Here is a 10939-nt window from a genome sequence, read left to right on the forward strand (position 1 = left end):
AGGAAAATCAGTTACAAGTAGCTCCTTAGAGTAGCTCCACCATGATTTGGAGCCCATGGTTGTGCAACTTGGCAACAACTGATTGGCCCAAGGATGTCACCTGATCTGAAGGTATCTGACCTAAAGGATATGAGAGTGTCCAGTGGCCCATGAGGCAGCCTGGCTCAAGAACTTTGTTCATTGGAAGCACCAATACTGCACCATGACTAGTCAGCCTAATTAGATCCTTTGGCAGTTTTCAGTGAGAGACAGAGACCTGGTAGAGTGAAGCAGAAGTGAAAGAAACAGTAAAGGATTTGAGGAAAGTCATGAAGCATCAGAAGCAATGACACATGAGTGTTAGTAGCAGCAGGTAGGCAGCCATGGGAATAGCAGTTAAAAGCTCAATGGGAAGAAATGTCGGGGACAGAATCTAGAGTCAGGAAAAGGATGGCACCAGGGTCGCTGCTGGGACAGGGGAGCAGCTGTGAGCTGACTGGGGAGAAGGGAACCATCACCTGTTTGAGGAGATTCCTGTACTTCCCGCTTCTCCGTCTACCTTAAATAAACCTCTGTCCATAAAATGTTTCTTTTCCTCACAATCTGATTCCACCCCCATTCATCATGTGTTTCACAAAATTGCACGCTTATTAGATTCAGCCGAGGCACTTGGAAAGTTTAGGAAACATTTTCTCTGTACTCGGGACTTTAACAGTGTAAAGCCCCCCATGGTCTTGCCTCCTGTCTCCAGCATCGCCTGAGCAGAGGAAGTGAGTTCTTTGTAACCCTACTGGGCACCTTTTTCTCAAGGCAACAACATAAACACAGGTGATTGTTCTTAATGACTAGCAGCAATTCAGCTGCAGGAGGGGTCTCATGACTGTGCCTTTGTATTTACTGCTCCAGGTGCCTGCAATGGCCTGGAAAAGGAGTTCTCATTCACGTTAAATGTTTGTTTTCTTTACAGCTCAGTTAAGGTGTCAGTGAAGCCTTCTCTGCCATCATCCCTCTCCTTTACTGACCGGTCTCAACTCTCTGTTCTTCTGACACCTCTACAAGCTTATCGTTTTGAAATCTATTGACTTGCCATTCTCTCTCCTTATACTGAGCAGCTACAGAACTAAGATTCTAACTAGTTCATTCATGTGTGGCTCTGCTTGGAGTACACAGAAGGTCTGCAAGAAATTAATACATTCATTGGAGGAAAGCTTGTCCAGTTTATGGGAGGCCTCAGGGAACTGATGTGGTACAGTGGAAAGAAAGCTGGAGTCAAGGTTGGGATCTGGCTCTAATTATTTGCATAATCACAAAGTATCTCAACCTCTGTGCCTGATTTTCCACCTCTAAAATCTGGTTAGAGGTTTAAGGGTTCAGCCCAGTAACTTCTGTGGTCCTTGCAATGCTGTGAATGCATTTCAAGACTGGCCTGGGACTTGTTCCCGTTGATGCCTCATCCGCACCACACCCATGGCCAGTGTAAAGCTGCAGGCTGCCTCGGTAGCATTACACATCTGGTTATAGAGTTCATGCCCATGGCTCTGATTGTTGTTGTTGCTTGATTTTGTGGAATGGAGAAGGGATTTGTTATTTAATATTACACCGAACCCTTTTCTACATAATCAAGGTAGGCTTCAAGATGTAGATAACATAGATTATATCAACCCGAAGGCAGATCCACAAAAAATTTTAATTTCAAATATATAAAACTATGTTCAGTAAGGGAAGCTTTGAGAGGCAAAAACTTTCAGGGTACCATGTTCAAAAAAAGTGTTTTGTTATCTACTTTTACGTATTTCAAATTCAAAGATGAGAAGGGACAGTATATAAAATTGATTTTATTGAACATGCATGTATACCAAATATAAAACTAGTTGAGCTGACAGATCTAGTTAGGTAAAGCTCTCTAAACAGATCCTATAAAACAGAATATTAGCAGTCATCATTTCTTATAGCCTTCTCATCTATAACAAAAGACTTTTGCCATTGGCATAACTTTGATATTGCCAGAAAACATTTTTGATACTTGAAAGTAATAGTATGAAATATAAAATGGAAAAATATGAAATATATATTCTGAAAAAAATATTTTTTAAAAAACAAATCTATACTTATTTGCTTGTTCTTGGTAAGAAACATAGAGCAGAACAAAGATCTGGAACATCCAATTTACACGTGGTCACCACATTCATTTATTTTTCAGGAACCAACTTTCTGGCAGGAAAGAAGGATGCGTGACTCCTCCCTGACACCCCACCAGGAGTTACTCATGAGTCAAATATAAGGATTTGGCTAAAGTCAGCTGACATTTCCTTGACATGTTTGCTCTCCGCCCTTGCAATTACAGGCCATTACTTGAGAGATTGAGGACCATAGCTAGTCTCCTAAGATCCCCTTGTTGTCTTGCCCCATGCCTCCATCTTCTGACATGCTTTTGGAAGTTACCTCTCTGAACCCCAAGTCTCCATTGCCCGTTCATAAAGTCCAAACTTGGTCTACACAAGACTTGCACCTTGGGCTTCCCTGGTGGCGCAGTGGTTGAGTCCGCCTGCCGATGCAGGGGACACGGGTTCGTGCCCTGGTCCGGGAAGGTCCCACATGCCGCGGAGCGGCTAGGCCTGTGAGCCATGGCCGCTGGGCCTGCGCCTCCGGAGCCTGTGCTCCGCAACGCGAAAGGCCACAACAGTGAGAGGCCCGCGTACCAAAAAAAAAGACTTGCGCCACCTGATCACTCTCCCGGCATTTCTCCTCATCAGCCCTGCTCTGCTCTAGCCTCTGAACCACTTGCACTTGCCTGAATGCCCCATGCCGTTTCAGGCATTCAGTCCCTGAATTAGAAAGTACCTCACTCTTCTGTGCCAGGCACGGTGGGGGCAGTTCTCGTGCATTTGCTCATGCTGTCCCCAGTATGTAGAATGTCCTGCCCCAAATCTGTCCTTTTGGAAAATACTCCGATTTTCCAAGTCTCAATACAGTTCCTATAATTTTGACCTTATCAGTGAAAACGAACCACTTCTTTTTCTGTGCCTTCAATCAGCTCTATTGCAGAAAGTCTTAATACATCCTTCTGTGTATATGAGACCATCAGCTTTGAGGAGAAGGTCAATGTCTCATTCATCTTTTCATCCCCAACACCTGCAGAGCACCTGATACTTGCATTATTTCATTTTAGCCCTGGCTAGTCCTGTTCAGCCTTTAGCGAGGTATGGCAAAGAACAAAATAAGCCACCAAAAGCTGTATCAGACACTACTGGATTATCATTTCACAAGTTAGAATAGAAATTTGCAGGACCATAAGGATGAATCTTAACTAATGAAGCCCAGAGGAATTCACTAGAGACATTAATGGCTCAGGGTTTCTTCCATAACCACAATCAAGGATATATGCTTCTCTTTCTACCTTGGTAAGCAACTAATCAAACTGAGCACAACAGAATGAAAACTCTCCTTTTCTCCTAGTAGTTCAACAAATTCTAGGGAATATAAACCTTCCTTCTGGTTCCCTCTTCCCACAAGTACTGGAACACGTCAGTAGGAGGAGACCCCCCTCTTACTATTTCTCTGCCTGATGCTGGCACTTCCTCCTTCACACAGATTTCTCTGACCCTTCAGGAAGATTTTATTTCTTCTACCCCTCATAGCACTGTGTATACTCTAATACAGGTAGTTAACAAATAATAATAATTCTAGACCATGAAATTGTAATAGGTCAGTGTCTGGCACATAATGAGCGCACGAATGATGAACTGAATCTTGCTTTAAGGATATGAGTCAAGACTAAATATGTTAATTCCAACCTTAAGTACTTCCCTTGGCTTTTAAGGAGGGATCATTATCTTTGAACAGAGATTTAACATCACACAGTGGTTTTTGCTACCTGCAATACCAAAGTCTGCAGAAGATGTTAATTATTTATGAGGACACCATATTTTTTAAATGAATTTATTTAAACAATCGCTACATGAGTAATATACAGTAAGTGAAAAACCACTAATACAATGGAGTTCTCATAGTGGTTGTTTTTATGTATACACACTTAAGATAACTTTAAGTGGTTGGAATAGGCCCATAGAACACTTTATTCTGTGGTGTTTGTCATTTCATGCTTCAATTATTCAAAACATTTAAATAATTAGTTTAATTATTATTAAACTCCAACTGAATTTGTTTTAGGTAAATTAGTGGTGATGTACTAAAATCTGCTCTTAAATTTGTTTTGATTTGAGTGACTAACCCCACCCTCCTCACACCTCTCATTATGTGACTCATTATTTTGTAATTCTTGACAGTTTATCAAGCAATTTTAATACTTGAAATGCAAGTCTAGCTTGTAGCTTACTTTTTAGAATTTGGTAATTTTGTAAAAGTACTTGCATGCTTGCTTTAACACTGCTACATCTCAACTCTGATATTAAAACAGCCTCTGTGTAATCAACTTACATGCCTGGTGGTACTAAGACACTTAAAAATGATCTCTAATAGTTATTTCCTTTGCTCCTACTTGTTTGGGTTTTATATATTGCTGAAGCATCATTCTTTTAAGGATGTAAACTATACTGACTTAGCAATGAAATGGAACAACTGAAACAAACCTCTAGGGCTTTTACAAATTATACAGTGCATTAGTAAGTGCTTTAAAATTAAACTATCCGATGACGACATACATGCAAGTTACACCACAGACGCAAGGGCATAAGAAAATGGATTGAACATGCTTTTACGTTCACTTCCACCAATGCTCTATACTAACTACACTGGTATGATAATAAAGCAATCAAGAACTAACTTAATTTGTCTCTCATCAGTCTGAGTGTATGTGGATATCTGTGTATTTAACTGGCACATACGCACTCCAAGTACCCGAATTATTTCAATCCTATGTTCATTTTCCTCTCAGAGTGGTTTACAGTAACTACAGTGAAAAATAAAAGGAAAAAAAAATGAATGCCAGGTTTCCTACTAAGTAAAGCCAAATCAAATCAAACTATAGCATTAGTAGCTATTTCTGCAGGAAAACACAGATTTCTATAGTTCTGGTCAGTTACTTTAGCATTAAACCTTACCTTTGTCAATATTGTTTCAAGTAATGAAGTTATTCTTGACCTATTGGAAATTATATATAATATGTGAAAAAACTGTGATTTTTATTTTTTGGCCAATCATCAAACATGTTTTGAATAAGGGAAATTTTTTTTAGTTTAATATAATTTTTCAATGAAACAATATAAATTTACAATAAAGTTAGTGGTCTCATTCAGTAAATTTTCCAATCTTCTAATTCAGGTTTAACAGAGAAGAACAATGATTACAGGAGGGAAAAAAAAAAAAAAAAAAAAACCCACAAATAATCTCCTGCGGCCATCATCTTAGGGGCTGATTTTCTTGTAATGGAGAATTCTAGCACAAGCTGTCATGTTTCCAAGATTCACAGTGCTTTGAAATGGAACTGCCTGGGAAGATTCAGAAAGGCTTTGCTCTTGGGCTTACACGGTAAGCACTTTGTGTGATTCTTAATCACATTTTTATCCAGAACGCAGTATTACAGGTCACATTTTTCTCAACGATGCTTATACTGATTTGTGCTCTATAAATATAAACATATCTACACACAGAATACACACACTGAAACAAGGGTATGAAGTTAGCCAGCCATCCATAAGCAGAATGGAATAAAAATTGCAGGAAGGGTAGTATATGATGCCAAACCCAGACAGACTATAGATGCCAATCCCAAGACTGCCGAAGCAAGAACACTTCTCTGATCACGAATAATTATCTTCACATTCTCACAAAACTGGAAAATAAAATTTAAGAATATTAGAAAAGGTGGCTAAACCTAGGAAGAATCACATATACTGAATAGTAGAGCTCAACTTTCCCAGCTATTTTCTATCTACCAGAAGAATTAGAATTTTTCTCATGATCTTGGAAAGAATTTAAGATGTTAGTAGTTCAGCTTCTTGATTCTACATCCCATAGTAGCTGAAATGATACTTTAGGCAACTAGGTTAATACTGGCAGTTGCCTTTGTACATACACAACATCTATAGAAAACTACAGAGAATGTAACCACATAAAAGTTATTCAGGATTAAAGGTTAAAGACAACATTAAACTGCCTCTCAATAACATAACATATTCTAAAGTAAAATGAGCAAACGATCTCTAATCTCAAGCAAATAGAATTTAGCCTATCATTATTGGTGAATTCAATTCCTACAACTCACCGTTCTAAAATTTGGTGATACTTTTGATGATAACATTCTGATAAGTCTCAAAATCTAAAGGCATAGAAAGTCTAATTTTGTTGTCATATCCTATTCCCCGCCAAAATATATTAAATTCATAATCAATTATGTGACACAAAATTGACTGCTAGAAATAAAGATAAATTAAACAGGATCCTTACCCCCCGAGGAATGCATTTTTCTAAGATGTATAATTTTTTTTCCCTAGAAAACTCATTTTTCTTAGAAGTAATGGCCTATGTCTGAGTCCTGGATCACCTTTTAATCATTTAACATGCCCAGGCTACCCTCTTCTCCATGGGAATACTGAGGTTGTTGTGAGGATCAGATGAGATTTTTTTGCAAGAGTACTTTGTATTCGTCTGCATGCTGTATAAATATAAGGTATTACAACGATTGTTATCACTGCTAGATCTGTTGACAATTATCTCTACTTCATCAGTGTCGGGGCAGAATTCAGCAATTAATTGCTCCATTTTGCTAAGAGTTTCCTACTCATACTGGTTTTAAGCTCCTTTTCTAGACGTGTCATTGTATATGCTTTTAGGGTCTCCTACAGTGACGTATTTAGTACTGGAAAACTGGGTTTCCAAATTCTTCATGGAATGAATGCACAAGTCCAATATATTTTAACACACTACCTTCACTGCAAGCCTGTCTCTGTCTGTACTTTCATACAGTATCTCAACAAATATGAAATTTCCTGTTGGTTATCCAGATGTCATTCTTTTTGTATGTCAAACATATGATTTGTCTCTTTTTACTAAACTAACAAGACATTGAGTAACAAATATACAATCTTAAAATGATGAGGATCAAACTGAATGACGTTTTCAGGACAATGAGAAAAGCTGCTTGGCAAATAATGGGGAGATATACATTTAGGTAAATAAGAATGTTGTCTTGATACAGTCATGCTTCTTTTATCTTTTTCCAATACTTTTTAATTAAGGCCAACATAGAATCATTGTGGACTCTCTTTCCCCCAAAAGAAGACTTGCACAAGGAGCATCATGTTTCTAATGTCCTGTTCATGTTCATTTGGCCATCAGTCCAGGAAGTACCCCTGGTGTTGCTCCACAGTAGGAAATGTCCTCTAGGTTCTAGTTGTTAAGAAGCCTACAGGGGAACTTTTGAGCACTGAATCCCCGGAAATTAAAAGGGGTATGTGTATTCATTTTGGCAATGCAAAGCAATATCAGCAAAGAAAAAAAAGCATAAGGAATAGTAACAGTTACTAATTAAAGGGCTTTATAGTTTATGAAATACTGAAACTGTTAACAGTAATATAAAATAGTTTAATTTTATGATTTCTAAACTTGTAAAGAGCATCACTACAAATAAAAAAAAAGATTCTCTTCCAGTTCACTTTCACATTAGTTGTAGTGTTTTCCTGAGGGAAAGTGCTCTTGAGAGCTTTTATAAAAACAAATTTAAGTGAGAGACAACTTTGCAACTCTCATGTTATACTGATAATAGTTATATATATGGAGAACTCAACCATCAGTCCCAGAATTGTCATTCCTTATGTTTCCAAAAAATAGAAACCAGTCCTCCTTCAGTACTAATGACCTACTTCTCTCAGGGCATGTTCAAAAACAGTCCTTAAAAATTGGAAAATTTGGGATGGAGATTTTTTTTTTCCCCGGGAAATCTACTCTGTGGTCAAATTGTTTGTTAGACCATTCAAAGTGAAGACAAAAACTCAAGTTTCACAAGAGGCGCTATGCAGCAACAGCAATTAAAGCACTGCTCTACGTCCATAAAATCTTACAGTTGACAAAGAGGAAAAACTACTCCAACTAGTTATTTATGCTGATTAAACATTTTACTACCTTTAAAAAGCACTTGTACTGTGTTTTTTGTTTTTTTGGAGAAATATATAATACAGTGCTATATGTGTTCCATGAAAGGGTAACTCCTAATTATGGGAGGGAAATACTGTTTTTCCTTAGAGAAATGATTTGCTTGGGTCCTAAGTAAATCTGACGTGTTTCCTTTTGAACAGTTTTGGAGCCAGTGTTTGTAAATGTGGTAAAGTTCATTTCTAAACAGGCATGGACGGAAGCTGTGATTCTTGAATCACTGCAGAGTGCTCTAACTGTTTTTTTAGGTTGCTTAGAAAATAATCCCTAGATCGAGACTGTTGTGGCTTTATAAACAATCTGTAAGGAGTTTTATACACAGATGTATACAAGCACTATACGTTCATGATCTGCGACAGGAGAGAAAGATTTTCACATATGGGTCAAAAAATTAAGATGTGGAGCAATAAAAAAATTGGTTATATGGACTTAGATTCTTTTGGTACCCAAATATCTAAACATGAAGAGTATAATCTGAAGCTCATTATGTGATTGCCCAGGTTTTCATTGTGAAGGGTGCGCACTAACAATACCTCTGCTTAAAATTTGATTTTTACAAGTTAAGAGGTTTCAAAAGGCAATAAAAATCCATTGCTTTTCCTTTGCGTTCGTAGCTAATTTAATCATCTTAAATTCTAACAGTTTTTCCCCCCTTTTTATAGTACCCATAAAATTACCTTCCAACATTTAATGGCTCTTCTTGAAAGCCAATTGTTTTGATCTCTGGGGAACCCAGAAACAATGTAACCCACCTGTGGGGCTAGTGTGTAAAGGATGCTTAACAATGGGGAAGTCTAGATGGGAATTAAAGCCAACACAGAAGGAATGCAGAATACCAAGGAAAAGACTTCTCTGAAGCTCAGCCACAGGAGTAAGGGATCTACCAGGGAGGTCTTCTTAACGGAAAATTTGGCAGTTTATCTTAAGCAAAGGGAATTCACCCTCTGCAGCTTATAGATGGGGAAAACAGCATGCTTCCTTGTTTTAAAGGCACAACAATTTGTACTATACAGTGTTACGGATTAAATATGAACTCTAGACACCTTCCTTCCAACTGCAATTCTTGGGTAAAGTTGCAAGCACACGGCGACAGATTTTCTGTGACCCTCCCAGTCACCTGCCCATTGTCACTTCAACTACGCTGGATGGACACCCTGATGACGTCTGCAGCAATAACTGGGCAGCTCTCTGGCATCGCTGGCAGCGGTACTGCATTGCCACACTCTTTCACCGTGCATTTCGAGATATCCTGCAAGGCACATCGCCGTTTATGTATTTATTTGGCTTCCCTGACGAACACCAGAGGGTTCGTTACTAAGTCTAGAACTCAATCCCTGCTCGCAGGGGATAGGAAAGGTTAGGGATGGGAGGGGGCGTCCCCACCGAGCCCACCGGGGAGTCACACGTGGTACCTTGTCGGCCTGGGGGCTGATCGCGGTACCGAACCTGCAGTAGGTGACGAAGTGCTCGCAGTTGTTCCACAGGAGGCTATAGGGAGTCATGCCCAGCAGTTTCTCCGCCCTTCGCGCCACCTCTTCGTTGAGCAGCGCCTTCTTCTTGAGGGACCTATCCAGATGATTGACCAGGATGTCGGCTCCGTAGGCGAAGTCCTCCACTGTGTCCACGCGGATGCTGGCCACCCTGCCAATGACGCCCAGGATGAGACGCTTGTTGGAGACCACCTTCTGCGTGAGCTCCTTGTCGTCAGTCAGGGCCAACAGGATGTCGGGCATCATATGGGCGACACGGTTGTCGCCCAGGTAGATGCCATAGTGTGTCAGGTGGGTCCGAGGCACCTCCAGCACGTCGCCGCGGAGAAAAGAGTTGATCTCATAGAAAGTGTTCCTTGCCTTGTCTTCGACCGGGGCGCCTGAACTGAAGAGCTTGAAGTTGGAGATAAGGAGCAGCTTCTCCAGCACTAGTGACACCGCCTCCAGCATTGGGTTCTTCATCCTGCAGGGAAAAGTGTGTCTTGGGGGGACCGTCGCCACTCGGGCACGGCCGGGCCGGGCAAGGTGAGCTGGCCGGACAGGGGCGCTGCGCCGCTGCTCACCCGCAGGCCAGCAGCCCAGTGCCACGGGGCACGCCGTCTGCGCAGGAGGCAGTGAGAGAAAAAAGGGAGGGGGAGAAGCCAGGAGATCGGCTTGGCCGCACCGCACTGGCGACTGAGGAGGATGAGGAGCTGCCGGCGGCTAGCCACGGAATCAGCGGGACCCGCCCCGCGAGCCCCAGGCCGGGAAGCGCACCTGGAGGCGGTGCCGGGAAGCAGGGCCGCGCGCGGTGCACTCAGCTGCGCCTTTTCTGTGGCCTTTTATCGCCCTCGAGGGGGCGGGGCCGAACGCCGTCACAGACCCAGGAAGAGAGCTGATTGGGCGCCGGCGACAAACGCCGCTCTCTGCGGTGTAGCGCGGGGTCGCAGGCTCTTTGGAAGGGGCGGGTCGTCTCTGGGCTTCTAAGTTCCGCCCTGCGACCCCTTCCACATGCAGGCTTCCTCTTGAGCTGGATACCTTAGCACTTACCGCCTTTAAGCGGCCGTTTTTGGAGAGTAGTGGCCGAGGCGTGACCGCACAAAAGATCTTGCCCCTGTCTAGACTGGGGCGTGTTCTGGGCACTTTGGGTCGTTTTCGGTGGAAAGTGCCCTCGGGCGAGATTTCTGAGCAGAACCACCTCCCTCTAAAGGGTTCTCGGAGACCGCGGCTTACTAAAATATTTGCATATACTCTGGGAACTGTGCGCGCCTCGAAAGCCTGCAGACTCCTTCCTAAACTCCGTAGAGGCGTGGCCCCGCACACCGCGCACCCTCCTTCCCTTTAAATGCCAGGAATGCCCCTAGCTTTCAGCTGGCGCGCGG

General features: G+C 41.7%; 1 protein-coding gene across 9 annotated transcripts in view; it reads right to left on the minus strand.

Moving 5' to 3' along the window:
* The window catches only part of LRAT (lecithin retinol acyltransferase), a 49768-nt gene extending 39360 nt beyond the window's left edge, over positions 1-10408 (minus strand). For 3 of the 9 annotated variants that reach the window (XR_002648248.3, XR_016393361.1, XR_016393362.1), the window contains exon 1: positions 9501-10391. Coding sequence is in view for 6 of the 9 variants with exons in the window: in XM_022599640.3 (XP_022455348.1) it covers positions 5618-5770; positions 9501-10040 (693 nt within the window). In the remaining 3 variants the exon portion in view is untranslated. Of the gene's footprint in view, positions 1-3; positions 5771-8337; positions 9338-9500 lie in introns of those variants that run through there. The other 6 variants (XM_089912298.1, XM_089912297.1, XM_089912296.1 and 3 more) reach the window with 5 other exon arrangements.
* Positions 10409-10939: the final 531 nt, after the last annotated feature.

This window comes from Delphinapterus leucas, chromosome 5 (genome assembly GCF_059928025.1).
Source record: "Delphinapterus leucas isolate spDelLeu-1000000601 "Yukka" chromosome 5, BTC_Dleu_Yukka2, whole genome shotgun sequence".
Lineage (NCBI taxonomy): Eukaryota > Metazoa > Chordata > Mammalia > Artiodactyla > Monodontidae > Delphinapterus > Delphinapterus leucas.